General features: G+C 39.7%; 1 protein-coding gene across 1 annotated transcript; it reads left to right on the forward strand.

Annotated features, from left to right (window-relative positions):
* The first annotated feature begins 6,855 nt into the window (after positions 1-6,855).
* On the forward strand, positions 6,856-17,303 carry tfap2b (transcription factor AP-2 beta). Its single transcript, XM_033990920.2, has 7 exons — positions 6,856-6,940; positions 8,386-8,841; positions 9,945-9,999; positions 10,918-11,137; positions 11,468-11,586; positions 12,629-12,770; positions 16,449-17,303. The coding sequence occupies exons 1-7, from the start codon at positions 6,893-6,895 to the stop codon at positions 16,732-16,734; spliced, it is 1,326 nt and encodes a 441-aa protein (XP_033846811.1). The 5' UTR covers positions 6,856-6,892; the 3' UTR covers positions 16,735-17,303.
* The last annotated feature ends 3,759 nt before the right edge of the window (positions 17,304-21,062 follow it).

Here is a 21,062-nt window from a genome sequence, read left to right on the forward strand (position 1 = left end):
TTGTACAATGAGTGCCATAATTCATTTTCGTAGCACCTTTTTAAGTCTTAACATGTGGGTTGCTTTGTTGAAAGTGTGCGTGTGTGCGAGAGGTCAAAGGTCAAACTTCAAACTCCGCCATTTTGTAAAGGCAGCGACATCCCTGTGCATGTCTCTCTTTGTACACTATCCAGCCGGTCTCTGACATGGACATTTGTAAAGATATATATAAATATTTAAATTACTTTTCTTGTAGGCTTTCAACAACATATATGTGAAAATCCTTACCTTCTAAAATGCTGGTGTTGAATAAAGACGGTTGTTGTTCTGCTATTTATTTTGTTTTGTCTTATATATGTTTGGATATTTTGGGAAACCTTTTATTCTTGGATTTTCTCTTTATATTGTTGTTACTTTTTCTTATTTGTCTCCTAGTGTACTCTCATATTTGATGAGGGTGAAATGTCTTGCCCAAGGACACACAGGGAACATATAGCGGCAACTGAACCACAGCATATACTTAAAATCATTATGCAAATCCATGCACCAGATTAGTCATGTGATAACTTAGTGCTTGAATAGTGTTAGATATGGTTGGAGATGTAGTTTTTGGAGCTGTAGTTTTGGATAGGCCCTACTAACTTCCTTAATTCTTCAGCAGTGGTTCATGGAGATTTTTTGGCATCTAAAACAAATGTAAGTTTGAAAATGATAGACACAGTTACTTTCCAGGCACCTGCCCATGATGATTTTAGCCTTTCCCATTTTGTGACGCTTACGAAAGATTTGCCACACAGTACTTTTACTCTTAAGCATAGACGAAAATGACTAAAGAAGTTTGTGCTTTGTGTGTTTAGTATGAACCAGTATATAAGGGACGTTGTCATAGCGACTCAAGTATTTCTTTTTTCCCACAAGGACATGACCATTTTTATACAAAAAGTCAAATTTTTTTTCTGCTAAAATTGATCAAGGTTCCAAATATTACTTATACTGCATGTGACTCACTTTGAATTGTATTACTTCCATACTAACACATGTCTAACCTTTATGTCCACATTGACTAGTACAATACTTCCCAAATTACCACTTTACCGGCTCCATTACAAAAGCCAGGAGTTCCTTTCCACACATCAAGTTCAAAACCCACCCTTTGCGCACTCTTTCTTCTTTTCCTCCCTTAGTTTGCTCGACTTCTATCACCTCCTCTGCTTATTTATATTTCAGAAAAAAAGAAAAAAAACTCAAGAAGAAATGTTGCATCTGCCTGCTGGCGCCTCCATTGAGCTCCTGTAGGCTGTTTACGTTTTAATACGGCAGTCGTTTAAAAAGAGGTCACGTTCGCGGCGCACATAATGAGAAGAGGAATCGCGTTTACAGTGAGCGGGTTTGTCAAGCCTGATTTGTACCCAGGCAGCAGCAGCCTCAGGTGGGAGAGAGGCGCAGAGCCGGAAAGGTGACAAAGCTATACAAACTGGGACATAGTGTTTGGTGATTTCAGGTTTTTTGATGCGGTGGTAGTGCTGGTAGACCTTGCTTACATACATTGCTAGCTGTAGGAAGAAATGTGAATTTTAGCAAAGATGGTGGAATAATGTTGAAAGGTTAAGTTTAAAGGTGCACAATGTAACTTTTCTGGTGGAGGATCTGCTACATGGAGATGATAATACTTTGCCTGGAATGTAATAATAGTTTGGTGAGCTACAGTTATTAGCTTAATTATGTCTTTGAGGTCAGAAAGTCACCAAGACTAAACCACATTTCATCACCAAATTTTAGGTGCCAATACTGTCTCCTTCCTCATCACCATCCTAGAGAAAAACACACCACATAAGGTTTTGTCTGACTATCATCTATGTCAATACCAGTGTTTTCTGACACCCTCTCAGCTCACCCTGACTGACTGTGGCATACCGCGGTGCATTCAAAGACCTATCAAACCCTGACAATGGAAAAAACATCACGTGATATTTACTTCCATTTGACGCCCGATTTTTACACAGCTTGACAGATCCGACTGCATTTTACCAATTTAAGAAGCTAATCGCACTTATGCCGCCGCAATATCTGTTAGTTGATTTATGTTGATGAATAAAGATTGTTGAAAAAAAATGTGGCGTTTTAAAAAAAATATACATGTTTTTAATAAGTGTCAGGCGCTGGCAGGAGCTTCAATCATATCAAGCATGGATGTTGGAGATGTGAAATCAAAATATGCAGTTCTAAATTGGTTCTTTGATGGAACTGGCATCTCACTAGAGGAGTACATAGTAACACAGTATATACACACCCACACACACATACATAGAGAGCAGCTTAATGACGTTTTTGTTTAGCATTATTACTTGCGTGATAAACATGTAATCCCCATGAAAGACGTCCCTGCCGACCCTGCCACGTTGGAGCCTGATCAAATTGCGCTGGAAATGAAATCGATACATCGCCTCTGTGAGAAAAAAAAGAAACTAAATTGACAAATGGACAAGAATAAATCACAAGTTTGACATGGCATATGCATAATGGAACAGGGGTAGGAGAATCATAATTCAGCCTATTGATCTGATACAATGCACAGGCCTATTATCATTGCAATGGTCTTCTTTGGTGATTAAAAATACTTCATCTTTAAAGAATGAATGAGTACTTTGAAACAGGAAGTGTGTGTATATTTATATAGTAGAAGTGGTAGTTTCTAATATGTAATACATCCACTTTAATTTAGTGTTTAAAGAAGTACTCAAAATGAAGTACGCTTACTGTTTCTTATGTATATTGTGTGAAACAAAAGTTACCAGGGTGGAAATAAATTAAATACTAGTGATACTACCAATACTACCAGTATCACCACTACTACAAACACTGTTATTCATACTACCACAATATTACTTATAATTCTGTCAGCATAGCCACTGTACTATTGGAACTGGATCACAGTGACCACAGCTACAAATATCACTTCTAATGCTACTAGTACAAGAACTATTAATTCCATCAAACCCCAAAACACTTTGAACGTAAGTAACTTGGTAATTACTGTAAAAAGGTTGCAAGCAAAATTGCATGGGTTAGATGATTTTCATGAAACACTGTGATCAATGTGGACCACAATATTTTTTTTATGTATTACTACAATTTTTTTGCTCTACTAATGCCCCAACTTCTACTGCATCCAGGGTAAAAAGAATCATTCAAAAATATAAACCTTACTTGAATTTACAATAAGTAAAACATGAAAGTGCTGACAGTGGAAGTTTTAATGAAGTTTAATATACTGCTATGATTTACACTACACAACTCTGATCCAATATTACTATGACTATAACTACTACAACAATGGTGGCTACCACTACTATCACACTCCTTCTAGTATGCTTCCCACTCCTGCTGCAGCATAAGCAAAATTATTACTACAACTTTGCATCTACTTCGACTCAAGGTTCCACTGATACCACTGATACTATTACAATTACTATGCCTATTAATATGATAGACAATTTGATTAAAACTTGTACTACAAAGTGTTATCTTCTTTTTTTCTAGAGGGGCCGACTAAACCTCTCCTGTCCTGAATACAAACCCAGATCTTCCATCTCTCTGGTGTACCTTTTGGTGAGACTGTAATCCTGCTCCTCCCCAGCTAGTCTTTTATCAAATCTCTGCTTTTTCAGCCCTGATCCATCCAGGAACAGACCAGTTCTCCTCTGCTACTGTCCCCTGTACTGTTCTACTCACCTGCACACATGGAATAATAACAGTCCCTTTCGATACCAGCAAATTTAAAACAAGCATAAAAAATAATGAAAAAATGTCAATAGAAATCTGCAATGTTGGCATCTGACACAAACATTTATTAAACCAAGCTTCCAAGAATATATGACAAGTAAAAGTTTTAATATTCCCTTTTCCTAAAATTAAAGATTCACTATGTTACTGATAGGGCTTTCCATCACCTGCTTGACTCCATTAAGATGTTATTGCTTTGCTTGGAATATTTCTAAAGTATGGCATTTAACTTATCTATGTCCATGAATACAAGCAGGTGACGCAGCCAAGCATCAGATCTGTGGAGAGGCAACCCTGTCCATAGAAAGAATGCATTTTTTTTTTTTTAGGTCTTTTTGATCAAAAACCTGTTATTGAGTAAATGCAAGCTAAATAAGTTTAATATAATTTTGTGGAACATTTTGGGCAAAGCAATAACATGATTATTTGTTAAGCAGGTGGTGAACCCTGCACCAGAAAAGTTATATGGCGAATTTTAAAGAGCAAAGACATAAGATTAGGCTACTGGGTACAATAATAATTTGATGAAGTACTTCGTTTAACCAGAATTGTGTATTTTAGGGGAAACTGTAAAAGCCGGGCGGCAACTTGAATCTAGTGTGCGTCAGTCTGAGTGCTGTTTTAAAGTGCTCTACTGGCGCCTAGTGGTAAACTTTTATACTACAAGTAGGGCACGGTTATTAATCTGTGAATCAGTATAAAAGTCAGTACGAAGTTGAAAAAGGCAGTGGAGTCAAATATTCGTAAGCCAAGTATGAATGAGTAAATAAATAATCGGTTTGTTCGTTCCTTTAATTTATTACTGGGCTAACAGTGAGCAGAAGCAGAGAGCACTGTGGGTAATGTATGCTGATCCATGGTGTGTCAAAGCCCAGCAGGAGTACACAAGCACCGTCCCGGTCCTGCCCCGGGACAAACAGGCTGTGGGACATCTGTTCTTATAGCTCATGGTCATGTATGTGCGTGTGTGGATGTATGTATGTGTGTGTGTCTGTGTGTGTGTTGTCTCAGTGAAGACGACACAACAGAAGTCTTCTTAAACATTCATTTGTGATATGTGCCACACTGGGGTTTGTGAGAACATCAAAGACAATATGAGAACAGCATCTAACCATGCAAATACAAAAATGTACTAGGATAATATGGTTCTGAGGACTGAGGCAATGTGTACCGATAAATATATATATGAAAATCTGACATGTTTATGTCTTAGGTAGTGTAGCCCGTGAGAGCAATCTCCAGACTCTGAGGTAAGTGGCTTAAATTAATGCACACATTATTTATTTTCTTAGTTACAAAAGCATTGGCCATGATGACCAAGAAGTTGTTAATGTTATAATTTGATGTTTGATGTTCAAGACAATTATCAAATCAGAAAGCAGAATGAGTCTCTCATTTGGGTTGCCAGTTTCCATGCTGAAATCCAGCTGACCATGGATCTATAATATGAATATCATCTTATTATTCTTCCACAGTTAAAACTTGCCCCTCTCTGATCTGAATTCTCGCTACCTACCCCCAGCACCTGCCACCAATCATTAATCAGTGCTAGTGCAGCCTCTGTAGCTCAGTGAGTGAATTCTGGAGGTTCTGAGCTTTGACATGAGGTATGGTGTGTTCATGTACTGAGAATGAGAAAAGCTTGTATGTGTCCTCTATCTGCAGGTTTAGGCACAGGCAACCCAGGCTCAGTTGTTGTTTTAAAAGCAGTAAGAGTGTATTGCTACATATCGTGCCTTTAATAATGACCTTTGACACCTGTGTAATTGTTTACCACAATAACTAATTATATCATTCCTACAAATGATATAACGATATTGGCTTATGTTGTATTAACATTACAACATTTATTAGGGATTTTTGAATCAAAGAAAAAACATGCAATAAGACGTTTTGCATAGGCTACACCACAAATGTACTTAAAAATTTTAATGAGACACGCAAGCATTACTTTGAAGCGTTTTAGCTTAGATTTTTGGTTTACCTCACACACAAGGACCCTGCATATAGCTGTGCCTGTGCTGATGACGTTTGGACACTAGAGGGAGCAGTGTACACACACATGAAACTTCTTGACGTGTGGTAAGGTTTAGAGTGATCAATAGTTTGAATAATGTGATCAAGTTTTAGTTGAATACTTATTAAACAAATTCACTAGTAAATTAATGCTTGTATGCACACAATACCAGATAATTAGGTCACTAATTTACAAGTTAAATCGGTGTCCTTAAGATTGTGAAACATTGGTTATTATAAATTTAACTCATGAGTTACACTCATTTGCACTCATGACATGAGCAATACTTAAGAACTTGCAACACTGCATCAACCTTTCAGCTGTGTCTCTGTTTCACTATTGGCCTATGGAATCAGAGTACATGCATATTGTGCTATATAGAAAATACATTTTAAATGTTCAACACAAGTCGACACCTTAGTGGATTGGTTCCAGATCACAAGGTGTCAGAGACATTCCATTTATGGGCCATGAGGGCAACTTTGTGTCATTGTTGCCTGAACAAATATTTGGCACATACAGACTTTTTATTTGCACAAGCAAATAATATGTTGTTTTTTATTTTAAACTGTTTCACATGAATGAGAAATGTATAGTTTTTCAACTTAGATTTGATTGGTAATATGATCTATTTGTTATCATTACTGTCCCTGACTCCACTGTCAATGAATTAGACAGTTATCATATAAGCGGCAACGAGTGGCCTTTCTGCAGTGTTACTACTTTAGGGTCCATAATTGCAGGGCTTGTGTCCTGTGATTTTTACACAAAATCTTAGTAGCTACATTTAAAATGGAAAAGCAGTATCAATGAATCAATATTTGCTGTTTTAATAAAGAGTATCCACAAAAAACAAACGTGCCTGTCCTGTATCTAAATCTATCATCAATGTTGCATATGTCTTAGTCTTTTTAAAATGAATAATACAATATGTTACCATTCCAAATCTTTCTCCAGAGGGGTTCCCCATTGGCACCTTCAGAGCTGAGAGTAGAGAGGTGCAGAGCAGAGAGCAGGGGGCGGGGAGACAGAGAGGGGAGGAGGGACGCACACTTCAGACTTCCATTCGTCCTCACTCGGCTGCATTCGCTTTACGACACTGGAGACACCACCATGCTGTGGAAACTAGTGGAGAATGTCAAGTATGAAGACATTTATGAGGTAGGGACACATTCTCATGCTCTATTATAGTCATCTTTGCATTTCTGTCATTTTCATTTTAAATGGAGAAGTATTGGAGTGGATGTGGATTTTAGGCCTGAGCAGAAAACTGGAGGCTAATTTGAAGAAGTGGTTGTGGGAATTTTTATAGAGGAAAACATGAAAAGTGAATGTATGTTTGCTAATGGATGCTATTCATTTAGTCTAATTTAGTTGCATTTTATATTTTGTGGAGATATTTTTTTTTTTTACCATTCTGAAAATATGATTTTCAGCTTCTCAGAAAATGAAAAGTGAAAAGGAAAAAAAAAGATATTTGCTGATAAAATTATTATTATTATTATTATTATTATTATTATTATTATTATTATTATTATTATTATTATTATTATTATTAGGTTATTTGGCTTGGGTCCAAACTGTGAGAATGAGAGAGGAGCAGGGAGTATGTGAACGTTGACACATAGCTTAGCGTTTAATAGCAGCTGAGGAGATCAGGACAGAACAGAGGAGCTCCGAGGCCGCGGTTCCCGGTGGGAAGTCGCTGTCTCGCGCCGCAGCACATGGCCGTTCTCCCACGGCGCATGAGAACGAAGGGAGGCAGTTATCCGAAAGAGTAAGGGTCCCGGAGCCAACGCTGCGCTTTTACGCACACTTCGCTCTATTGTCTCTTTTTTGCCATCGCCACATTAAGAGCCAGTCGTGATTATAAGTGTGATAAAATAAAAATCTTCTTCAACAAGTTAAGAGTATGATGATAACGCTTCATAGATAATCACAGCTGCATGACCTATTATTTTTAGTAGTCTATTGTAAGCATTTGGTGCACTGCGTTTGTTTTGTGCGTAAAAGGACTTTAAAGCCTCGAAAGTGACGCACTTGGTGCGCCAAATGGCCTTAAGGCTGCAGGTTTTGCGCAGGGAATAGCGCTGGTTTCTGGATTGTGTTTGAGTCCCGTCTGTCTCCTGCAGCTTGTGCTCGTAGCTCTCAACGGAGTTTAAACGTCACTGATGGTGGCGCGAGGGAGAGGCTTCACGCTCCGCGTGTCGCCAGTCCCCTGCCTCGCGCGCATTAATATTCCTGTAAGCCTCAGTCATGAATAACAATTACAGCATATACCGGGGCTAGGGGCGCGCGCACACTCAGAGCGGCGGCAGCTCCGGGGCAGGACGAGCACAAGCGGAGCTAAAAGCGGCACGAACGGCACTATCACCGGCTTTAGACCTCTATAGAACCAGACCCCGAGACCTGGTCCGATCTGCGATAGTTCACCGGATGTTGGTCCACTCCTACTCCTCGGTGAGTGCGTGTAGGCAGGGTCTCTAGAACTTGGGTGGTTGAACTTGGCTTAGGAGGCAAAGCCTTTATTTCACGTCTAACGCATTTTTCTCTCCTCCTTCTGTCATCTCTTCTTCTCTGTGGCTCTCTGTGCCTGTGTAATCAAGGACCGGCATGACGGCGTCTCGAGCCACGGCTCGCGCCTGTCACAGCTGGGGTCGGTGTCTCACGCGACACCCTACTCCAGCGCACCGCCTCTGTCCCATGCACCCTCTTCGGACTTCCAGCCACCTTATTTCCCACCACCGTACCAGCCCCTAGCGCACTACCAGAGCCAGGATCCATATTCGCACGTGAGCGACCCATATGCGCTCAACTCACTCCACCAGAGCCAACAGGGCGCGTGGGGCACACGGCAGCGGCAGGACGCGGCAGGAGAGCGCGTGGATAGTTCGTCACTGCTCGCCCAGCCCCGGGCCTCGCTGCCACAGATTGGGTTGGACCCGCGCCGGGACTATGGACACATGCGACGACCAGACGTCCTGCTGCACGCGCACCCGGGGCTGGATCCCGGGATGGGAGATGGGCTGCTCCACGGACTGCACGGCCTTGAGGATGTCCAGGTGAGACCCGAGAACAAGCCAGAGTGTGGACGGTTTAACATTTTCAGTCTAAATAATACGTATTTATGTATATTTCATATCTTATTTAATATTAGACCAAAGCACATACCTTCAATCCTCACCCACAAATTACTAAATATAGTTATTAAAACGTCGTTATTATTTTTTATTTTTTATTGCGTAATTACGGATTTTAGTTTTTGGCTGAGCAGCGTAGCCTATTGAAGATGGGCTAATGCACACACTTTTATAATACATTTTCTGCAGGTTAATCGAAAAAAGTAAAACCCAGGCTTCTGTTTTCAAATCGGTTCAAGTCAGTGAAGGCGTCCCTCTGGGCTGCACCTCCAGTAAAGACGAGTGACCCACAGCCGAAGGGACCAGGGCCTCGGGATAGAGACGCACAGCCAGATGTGACCAAGAAGCTCCAATATTTACTATCCTATTTCTCAAATTTATATCATATAGTTATCTCTTAGATTATCAATAGTTATAAGAAAAGTAAATTTACCATATTTTTGATAAACGGCTTACACATTCGATATTACCATAACAAGTGCATGTGGAAAAATATGCTTTTTACGCATCGGCTCTTGGTTCACACGGATAACTGTTCCCGAGAAGCTTGTGCAGATTATAGAGAGGGAAAGGGTGACCAGTCAAATGGACTTTATGGATTCCATCTTCTCTCCGTCCGCCTCGGGGCACAGCCATCCCGAATTGTTTGCCATTTAACCTCGCCTCATTCTGGCTCTGCGCATTTGTGTCACGCTTTTATTAACCCCGATATAAAACATTCTTCCCCTTTTATTTCTCTCGTGTGGAGAAACGATGATCAATTTAACAAGTCGTTTATTTGTAGCGATGATGGATAGGGCTTTGTAGCTGTTTTTAGATGGAGATGTTTATTACGCAGAGAGTTATAAAGGTACTTTAAATTGGCTTTAGGTCAGATTTTTTTAGGGATTTTGTGTCAGAATAATTCTGTTTTGTCCAACTGGAATAATGACTCTGGAATTGGAGACTAGCCTATATGAAACAGCAATTATAGAAAATGGTATGCACTTGCAAAGTATGACTCGTGCCTGTCTTGATTCAAACAGACCATTGATGACACCAACGGAACCAACGTCCTGGACCAGTCAGTCATCAAGAAAGGTACGTGAAAACATGAGGTCTCCGTTTAACACTTTACTGGTAAAGGACGCTGTACTTTTTGGATTCGCAGTGGATCAACTGGATTTCAGATTTTTATTTATTTATTTATTTTTTATTTTTTGTAAATTAAATAATCTAGGCAGGTCCACGGTTTGAAGCAATCCAAATTTGAAATGAATGTTTGACTGTTTGACTGTGCGTAAAACCCGCGTACACTGCGCATAAAGAATGTTTCAACATTCTTTATGCGCAGTGCAAGTATATTCACTATATTCATATAGTGAATATACTTGTAGAATGACAAGGCTTGTCTCTGGTGAAGCCCGTTAGCTCTGTGTTGACGTTGCTGTGGCACGCGCGCACGCTGACAGGCCTCGCTCTCCTGAAGCGCGTTGATTTAGTTCCGGGACGTTGAGTGACTGCGCTCCCCGCGGGGCATTTAGCCGCTGATGTAATAAATGGCACCGCTCACAGAGAATCTCGTGAGCTCGTTTAGAGCTAATCTGGAGTATTATCCCCCGTGGAGCCATCAGGAGCCACGCTCACTGGCCCACCACCACGCAGCCAGCACTGGGCCCGGGATGGAGGAGCAAACCGGCCGTGCGCGGAGGAAAAACAAGAGGGGGTTAACGCAATTAGAAACAAGGGCCAATCAACGATCGATAACGTGGTAATAAGAATGTTGCGCGACATTAAATAACAGCGAGTGTCATACGTTAGACCACGAGGGCCGCCCACGGGGTGCGCCTCTAGCTGAGAAAAAGAAAGCATATCAAAGGAGGGCAAGCACCTAACTCAGAAGTATCCTCCGGAGATAAATATCACTGTTCTCTTAAAGATTGAATATATATTTAAAGGCCTACCCTAATGTTTACAGTTCATGTTACTAATTAACCACTGATGCCCTGCTCTCCTCAGTGCCCATGCCGCACAAGAACGTGGGCTCCCTGATGCTGGGGAAAGACGGACTGATTGGCGGAGTCAGTGTCAACATCAACGAGGTTTTCTGCTCTGTCCCGGGCCGCCTGTCTCTGCTCAGCTCCACCTCCAAATACAAAGTGACCGTGGGGGAGGTCCAGAGGAGACTGTCCCCTCCGGAGTGCCTCAACGCCTCGTTGCTGGGGGGTGTGCTCAGAAGGTAGCCTACATATCTATACAATAATATATATAAAATTTTAATAGGACATTTTCATCAGTTTTGTTACCCCCCTATTTTTTATTTATTTATTTAACCAGTTATAATTAATCTACTGCAATCTGTAATAAGATTAATGAATCATAAGAGCAATTAAAGAATGTGGTAACTTAACAAAACAACACATCTATCAGTTGGAATCATTTGGAATAAACAGCATCTATAACAATTGACCTTACTTGTTCATGTATATCGCCTCTAACTTAACACATAGAGCATAGAACACATAGAATTTAATATGTATTATATTCTTAATCTTTTGTCATTTTTTAGAGCGAAATCTAAAAATGGAGGCAAGTGTCTACGAGAAAAGCTGGAGAAGATTGGGCTGAATTTACCGGCCGGGAGACGCAAGGCCGCTAACGTCACACTGCTCACCTCTCTGGTAGAAGGTAGGCTAATTCATTTAGTGTCCATTCACACATACACACACATGACTGTAATTATTATAAAGAGTTATAGGACAATCACTCACATTGGACAGGGAAAGAAGGAGATAATTAACTCAACAGTTCAATTAACTATTCAGACCCTATCACGGTACAATTGCTTTCTGTAACAGCAAACGCCTTTTAGTTCTTTCATTTAAATCTGTCTGTAGTTTTAGTTAAGTGGTATTTTGCCACGCAGTTGTTAACATACATAATAGGGGCATTTTGATTAAAAAAAAGCAGTCAAGTCATTAGAAATCAACAATGGAATTTTACTGGTGTGCATATTTGAACCTGGGATGTACTGCCTTTTTAGTTAGATAAAGGAGATACATTTGAAAAGCCCACCCTCTTAGATTATAAAAAAGTTGAAAAAAAAAAAGTCTTTGTATTCATCCACACAAGCCCTTATCTCACAGTGCCACAGAATATGCCAAACAACTGCCAAGAATGTTTCTTTTTCAGTAGTTATATTTAAACTGTGGGACAACAGTGGCATAGTGAGTTAAATGATTGCCCATTAACCAAATGGCAGCCAGTTCACACATGTATTGTGTCACAACAATACATTTAGTTACATTCAGTTATATTGTATTTCAAAATATTCAGTATCTGATTATTAAAAAAAATAAATTATTAGCAATATCGAATCAAACTAAAATTTACAAAAACACATTTAATTATGGGAGGATTTTTTTGTCACAAATATCAATAAAAAATAATTGTAATTAATGATATCTGAGTAATGTTTTAAAATGAGTGACAGTTTGAAATAGAAATATATTTAAGTTAAAATACTTTCTTGTTTCTTTTTCTTGTCATAAGTTCTGTGTTCAAACAACAACAACAACAACAGAATAGGTCTTTGTTAGTGAAAACAGCAGTGATCTAGAAGAGAACATCAAGCATAAGTAGCTTCTTTCTTCTTATTGTCTTTATGATTATCTTTTATTGTGATTATTAGGGATATTATTGTTAATTGTTCCATCTCTCCCATCCACAGGGGAGGCGGTGCACTTGGCGAGGGACTTTGGTTACATCTGTGAGACTGAATTCCCCACCAAAGCAGTGAGCGAGTACCTGAACCGCCAGCACACCGACCCCAACGAGCTACACACACGCAAGAACATGCTCATCGCCACCAAGTAAGTACTACTGCTGCCCTTTTCACACATATCACTGCAGTACTGAGAACCTACCACAGTATTTACCATCGATAAGGCCACCACAAGGCACTCCCAGTTTGTCATCAGGGTATCAGATTTGTGTTTTTGAACAGACTAATCGAAAAAATGCGAAAAATTGCAATTAGGATAAAACTATGGTTGTACACAATCATGTTTAAAAAAATCCCAGATAAATGCATTTTCTTATTATTTCTACTAAAGTAAAGAATCCATATTGCACCATTCTCAATACATACACAGCAGAAATATGGGTTTAACCATGCTAAATAATGTACCTTAGACTAGAGTGACTGTTGTACCTCTGTGATTGTACTGATAACGCCTGGAAGCTGAAAACTGTAAAAACAAATATCTGGGAAAAAATGCAAATGAGAATCCATAGTACATATGATATTTACAAATAAAAAACCTTAAAATGCCATTATAAAGTATTAGGTTCAAATGAAACTGGGCCAAAAGGTGCAAGTTACTTTCAGATTCTGTGATCACGGATCTCACTGGAATGGGACAGTAGAGACAAGTCCTATACTAAGTACCTAGTATTTTTATATACATGGCAAAAAATACACAATTGTTGAACCATTTAGTCACTGCTATACCCGCACAGGAGTGGATTATCAATAAACGTTTTACCTGCCCCTATCTCAAGTGGACTACAGAATGTCATTTGCTATCCTGCCACAATATGGGCCATAAATGTGCACAGAAAAGCAATAAAGCGAATGGCATTAAAAGCTATGGAAATATTCTAATGGAGAAATCGGCTATTGTTGTAGTGTAAAGGACTCCGGGACTGACTAAGGGCTGTCTGGGGTTTTCACTGAAATTTAAATAGATAAAATGTTTAAAATCAGTGTCAAGATCATATGAGACATCGCCAATTTTAAACCTTATAAGCTTTTGTTGCTTGTAATTCTCATTTAGTTTTTTTTCCTACGATGAATTTATAAGAATACATCAAAGCATAGCCAGCACAATTACCCTGACACATTCATGTACTACGGTGGGAAATGTCTTGCCCAAGGACACAACAACAGTTTGAACCCGTGCGAATGGGAGTCAAACCGCTAACCTCCACGTTACGATAACCACTTATTCACCACCCTCCCCATTCATCTCAAACGTCCTATATAATCTTTCAGTTTAGGTATCAAAATGAATGGGTCTTGGCTGTGTAGCTCGCGCATGGGGTAATTTCCATAACTTTGACATCAGGATAAAAAATCTAACCCGTAATAATAATGAAAGAGGAGGGTTGATTAAGAGCTGAAATGCACTTCTGGTAGAAATAATGGCATTTCTCAGATCCATTTTTCTCTGTCCCATATTTTCAATAAAGACAATGACATTTGAATATGAATTGTATAATGGCTACACTTACAGGGTGAAGCACGGGACATTTATATTCCCCAACTGGGATCCAAATTAAATCATATGAAATTAAACACTGTTGCTTTTTTGAGAGCCCAGAGGGATAATACCATACTAATAATATAATATGTTTTTCCCTATATCACATATATAAGAAACAATCAAATACATCTCATCTTAAATGTCACTGAATTAACTTTTGACATAATAGCTGATTAAGAAATAATGCAAGGAAGGGAAAATGGAAGGGCATCTGACGCAAAACCAACATCGCATATCCCATTTGCTTGGATATAAATGATGTCAATCTACAATTAAAAGATTTTTTGCTTTAAAAAATAAAAATGCATGCTTCATAAATTGAGTTTTATTTTACAACCAATCTTTTATAATCACTTGAATATTTTAATTGAATTTTTCATTAAAGCAAATATATTTTCAGAAAATTTTTAAACTCGGGGGAGACAACTTATAGTCTCTCATTTATCCCTATCCATAATGAGTATTTTTTAGCTAATTGTATAAAATAGTTTATTCCATAGTCATACATGGTTTATAATGCTTTTAATAGTTATTCAAATGTGTTACCAAGTTTCGTTTTTGAATTGTTTTTCTGAGTCCAATCATTTGTTTGGTAGTAATGAAACCTGCCCATTAGCCGTGCACCTGGCAGATGCACCTTGAGGAAGCCTGTATTTTTAGCTTGCATAAACAGTCTGCTGGCCTTCGCTGCATATTCCACCTATGTGTGTGTGTGTGTGGATTCACTCGATATGCACGCTGCGTTGGCTTGGCGCTTGTTTGATGCTCACATCCAAACCTGTTCCAATACCGTGCCTGTTAGAAATTCATTATTTAGCAGTGGAGTGTTTCAAGTCGTGGCGAAACAACAGCTCCGCGGCCCTGGGTGTAGCCCGGGGTGGCCCTCTACCCCCCACCCCAGCTGGGCCTGTCCCGCGCAGCCTGTCACTCATGCGGCGCAGCTCTCGCCTAAGGCCTGGAGCAGGGAGGGGAGGGGGAGGGCTGTGTGCATATGAATATAAAGTACATGGGCCTGAGACCGCAAGCGTTATAGGGAAATCTCACCAGCAAGACAGGCTACATGTGAATGATAAACACTGGGGCTTATATTTGACTTCTGTGATAATCAATGAGCAGGACAAAGAATTGGCTTGTTTGATAATTAAACTGGTTTCTACAAGGGTAACACAAGATAGCAATAGTCACACAACTTTAACACACGCTGTAGTTATTAGAATATTTATAAATATTGAAGATACATTGTTTATAGGAGTTTTTAATATATGAATCAATAGTGTAGAAGTAACTTGAGTTTGGCATGTATTGTAAAATTGATCAAACAGTGCGATATGTTATGTTGGCAAAGACAGCCCAATCCAAAATTAGTTGGTTAAAAACAACTCTTTGTCTATGCTAAACACATAACAGAGCAAAGGTAAACACAAAAGGCAAACAGTGAGTTTGTACATCTTTTGCAACCACCTTATATAAATTTCCATATCAGCAACTGCAGGTTTAAGACGGTCATCAAAAAACTGATGCTTTGATCCCCAAACCCCAACCGCAATTTGACACGGTGTTTCACTTTCCCTCTAAATTATTATTAACATTAATGTTTAAAATTCCAGTGTCAGAATATGTCAGAATATTTGCTGTTGCTTGGAAAGGTTTAGTCAATAAGAGTAAGAAAGCACTAGGCCTACATAAAAACATTTTGTTTATCATGTCAATTCAAAGGAATGTGTGACACATTTATTTTTTGGCTCATTTGCTCATATTTAAACAAACGCCAATAGTAGTAGAGAGGTTGGGTGTTTTATTGCTTGAGGAGATAATGTTGCATTTGACCCACCCTTCTCCCATACACCACACCTGTCTCTTGTCCCTCTGAATTTGACCCATCGTTTTCCAATAAACTCTCCTCACCTGACTTGTCTATTGTCCCTTTGCATTTGACCCACCCTTCTCCTATACATCCTCCTTATTTGACTTGTCTCTTATCCCTGCATTTGACCTGTTATTCTCTCATATACCCTCCTTATCTGACTCATCTCGTGTCCTCCTGTATTTTACCCATCCTTCTCCCTATATGCCCTCCTATTTGACTTGTCTCGTGTTCCTCTGTATTTCACCCACCCTTCTCACATACACTACCCTTATCTGACCTGTCTCTTGTCCTCTGCATTTGACCCACCCTTTTCCCATAAACCCTCCTTATCTGACCTGTCTCTTGTCCCCCCGCAGACAGCTGTGTAAGGAGTTCACAGACCTGCTGGCCCAGGACAGGACTCCACTGGGGAACTCTCGGCCCACCCCCATCCTGGAGCCCGGCATCCAGAGCTGCCTGTCCCACTTCAGCTTCATCACACATGGCTTCGGCTCTCCGGCCATCTGCGCCGCCCTGACCGCTCTGCAGAACTACCTCACCGAGGCTCTCAAAGGACTGGACAAGATGTTCCTCAACAACCCGCCCAACAACCGGCACGAGGGAAACAAGGGTGCGGACAAGGACGACAAACAGCGGAAATGAAAAGGAAACTTGGGACAGACCGACGGACAGGAGGCGGGATACTTCTAGCTTTACGCCACACTGCTAACTGACCGCAAAAGGGGCTGAAGGGTGGAGAGGCGGAGAGGTGGAGGATGGCTAGAGCTGGAGATAGCCCTGGGCCAGTGTCAGCGCGCACAGAGGGATTTTTCATCTGCGTTACGTTCTTTTGGTTCCCCCCGAGGACATGGTGCTTACTGTGGTCCATCATTTTTTGACCCACCCCTCCCCTCTCTCCTCCCTCTGCCTGCATCCTGAGAGACTAAGGCTTGATCGGCCGATAACAGCTTTGTGTGTGTGAGTGTGCATGAGGAGAGAGAGTGTGTGTGTTTCTTAACATTTGTGTGTGTGTGGAGACAGTAGAAAGAAATGGACAAAAGGACCAGAGGCTTATGGGTAATGTCATGTGGAAGAAAGAGTTGGTGCCAAAAAGCCTGGTTACACAGTTGACAGTTGAAGAGTTACATTGGGTTGTGTGCATTGGAGTGGCTGGGGCCAGTTAAAAGTTATATAGATAGAAAGTTTTTTGGCTACTATTTATTTAATTGGATTTTAATGTGTTATTAATTTGTAGTGTTGAAAGCAACCCAGTTTGTATGAATTGCCATGACCAGCAAAAGTAAGTTTTTGAGTAATTTTTTTGATGGGGGAATCAAGTGACAACTGCAAAAGTCTGACAAGTCAACAAACATATTCTGAGGTGTGGATAAATGAATGTTGTCAAGAAAAGTTTTGAGTCATTTGTGGTTTTTCCTTGTGGATATTATATAGGAAAATTCCATGAAAACAATCTGAGGAATACTGGCCATGGTCCCATTTCGAAGAGAGATATAAGGAAATCTTTAAATTTGAAACCCATAATGAACACTGATATGGTAAAGAAATGACACGTCAGCCAAAATGGTGGAGCATGGAGGTCTTATTATTGAATGTTGCTGTAACTATTTTGTATTGGATGCTTTTTAGACTGTTCTACATGTCCATTCCTTATTACTGTCTCTGGTTCCCACACAGAAATGCATTGTGGGTAAGAGGGTGAAGTGAAACCGATTCTCCTGGTTACTGAACAAAAACATGGAGCCGTGATGTTAATTTATGTGTGTAAATATTATTTATATTAATTTAAATGGGTGGTCGTGTAAATAGGTGCGCCAGCTATTTTTGGAGTAGACCTATTTATCTGTGAGTTGACCTTTGTGACCTTTGGGGGACAGGATTGTGGTGTTTTTCTGTTCTTCTAGAGCTGTTGTCATGGTGATGATGATGATGATGGGTAGACATGCTTCTAATTGTCCAGTGATTTCATTTCTATCACATTGATAATAAACATGTGTTTTATTATGACGGGTGTGCCCACAGCGCCTTTTCTATTGGGATATCTGTTAACATATTATTATAAAGACCTAAGATGCATTGCTCATAGTTGGTGAAATGAAAAACTACATTATTACAATGATTTTGAGCAGTGGCACAGTGGGTTAAGTATTTCCCCTTCAACCAGAAAGATGTTAGTATGGAAGGGCATACAAGCAAGACACTTCAGAAGACACCTTGTTCAGTAAAGTATTAGTATTTATTAATAAAATAATAATTGCATATAAGCTTTATAGTAATCACAGAAGGAATTGACAAATGATTTAAATATTCAGTTTCTTTCACTAAAGAACAGGTACTCTTCATAGGACATGCAGTCTGATGTGGATGACTACTAAGTACAAATTTAAGACTTGAGACTTTGAGACTTATTCAGAGAGTTATGCTAGTTATGTTAAAGTTATGCTAATTGAACAAAAACAACAAAATCTACAGTTTAAATTTTATAGTGATGATCTGATATTATAAAAATATCAACATATTTGTATGCCAGAATTTGCAGCGGAAGTTTGGTAAGTTTTTGTTTTGTTTTTTTTTTACCAAAAAAAAAAAAAAACAGTTATGGATTAATGCATGTGCAAAAAGGACTAAATGGCCTTATTAAAATCTCCCATGACTAAAATCTTGAAGAACTGATCACAAAAACAGGTACGATTTTCTTCCACATCATTAACATGCACGACATCATCTCTAGTCTTATCACTGCAGATAATTGCCTGTACATCAGCCTGGTTTGGGAGGAGGCCTCTCTCTCTCTCTCTCTCTCACTCACACACACACACATACACAGAGGGGGGTACTAGAGTGGTGCCTCGCGGGCCGCTCGTGTGCTTAGCCGGTACACTAGACGCTAATGACCAGACCAGGGAGCTCCACCAAGGGAGAGCAGCTCCATGGAAAGATAATAAGCAGCAGAAGAAGATGGGATGGGAAAGTAGAGGAGAAAGAGAGTGTCCCACGGGCGGAGGGTGACCCGTGGAGTGGAACGCACCGTGACGCAGGTGCAGAGTTCAGCACCCCAATGTCCTGGAGCTATGTCCCCACCCCCCACACCCCAACCTGTCCCCGTCCCGCAACCAGGGTAGGGTGAAACGGATCTCTGGACACAAGGCTTTAACTGCAATGATCAAAAATGTATCCTGGTTATTATATCCATATCCAAGTACATAACATAAAAAACATTAAATAATACAAAATAGGTAGATGGTAAATTTTGGGTGTTGAAATTTTTGTAGTTATAGAAACACTGAAATCTTAAACGTGTGGACGTCAACATCAAATTTGTTATGACTGGTGATAATTGTGTTCGATTACAGAGACAATGTGGTTAGCACTCTCATAGCCAGAAGTTCTCCACTTTGAGTCCCTGAACAGGATCATTCTCTGAGTTGGAATGCTTTGCCTATGTCTAGGATCCTGGCTCAGATCTGAAAAGTGCAGTGTCACTAACTCAATAAAAATATCCCCATAGGAACAATAAACCAAATTGAAATTGTTATAAAATGAATAATTCTAGTGTTACAAACAAAACTGAAAGACATTTGGTTTAATAATGTTCTGGAAATTATTCTTTGTTTTTCAAGCTTATTTACCTAGGAAGAATATAAAGCTCATACAGTCCACAACAGGAAGTAGTAGTTTAGATCAGTCATTTCCCCAGTGTCACGCAACAGCTGTTTCCAATGTTAAAAGTAGGAATATTTTTCAAAGTAAGGTTACAAAATAGCTACAATATAAAATACATATATTTATGTTTAACTTCTGAACTTTACGGCCAACAGTAATTCTGTCCCAGTGTATGCACATGTACCATGTTACATGTACCATGTTATGTTGAGCTCTATAGCCCAAGGCCTCTTTAAATGTTTGTTAGTAAATATGCGCTGTTGCACACTGCCCTGCAAGTTCAAAATGTAACAGAAATGAACTGGTTCAACACTAAATTATGTGCAAAACATAATGTGACAAGATATTTTATTTTATTTGTTTTATCATTTATATAAAATTATGTTTGTATTTATTGCCACGTGATTTCCAAAATCTAATGACATAGCAGATCATAACTTATTCTGATGAATTGGTTATAATAGTAAACAGAATTTATATTGCATTTTGTTTTTAAGAAAGCATAACATTCACATTGCATCATGCCATTCACAGTTTAACTTACTCTTAAAACTCTGAAAATAACCTAAAAAGACAAAATAAATATGAGGTAAATTTGTTAATACTGTTTTATTTTTCTGATTTGTAATATATAAGGTTTTTATCTAACAGTAGTCTATAAGCTCACATAGGACATCTCGCTGCAGATGCCCGCTCTGTAGTAATTCCTGCTTGGGGGCACAGCATCACCCCAGGCGTCTCAAGCAAGGCAGTGGATATTTCATTATTCATTAATTTACTGTTTAACAAATCCTGTCATTACTGAACCAGGGCCACGTCCAGACACACACGCATACACACACACACAGGGAGAGCTCTTAGGCGTGGCGAATGGGTGCGTTTGATCCAGGGGGCCCTCCGCACAAGCGCACACAGGACCATGAATAATAAGAAGCGCGAAGAGGAGAGGGGAGCGTGACAAGCGTCTGACAAAAAGCCCTTTAGCCAGAGTCCTCCTCACCCCGGGCGCGCACCGCATTATATCAAAAGACAAAAACAAACAGTTGGCACAGGCGTGATCGATACCAGGGCAAGGCCCCCCCCCCCCCCCTCCACCTCCACACAATGAATGAATGGCTATTGTACAAAAGATGCTAACTCTCTTCTTTCAGTTGTAGAAGACTGAGGCATGGGTGCACTGTTTGACTGCTAATACGATCAGAATTACAAGTGTGAATTTGTTTCGGCTCCAGTAGCTAAGGAGAAAACACTTTAAGAAATAATGAACTTGTACAATAATTGTCTTCTCTAAGCATTTTCAGTCTAGAGTG

Source organism: Periophthalmus magnuspinnatus, chromosome 24 (assembly GCF_009829125.3).
Source record: "Periophthalmus magnuspinnatus isolate fPerMag1 chromosome 24, fPerMag1.2.pri, whole genome shotgun sequence".
NCBI lineage: Eukaryota > Metazoa > Chordata > Actinopteri > Gobiiformes > Gobiidae > Periophthalmus > Periophthalmus magnuspinnatus.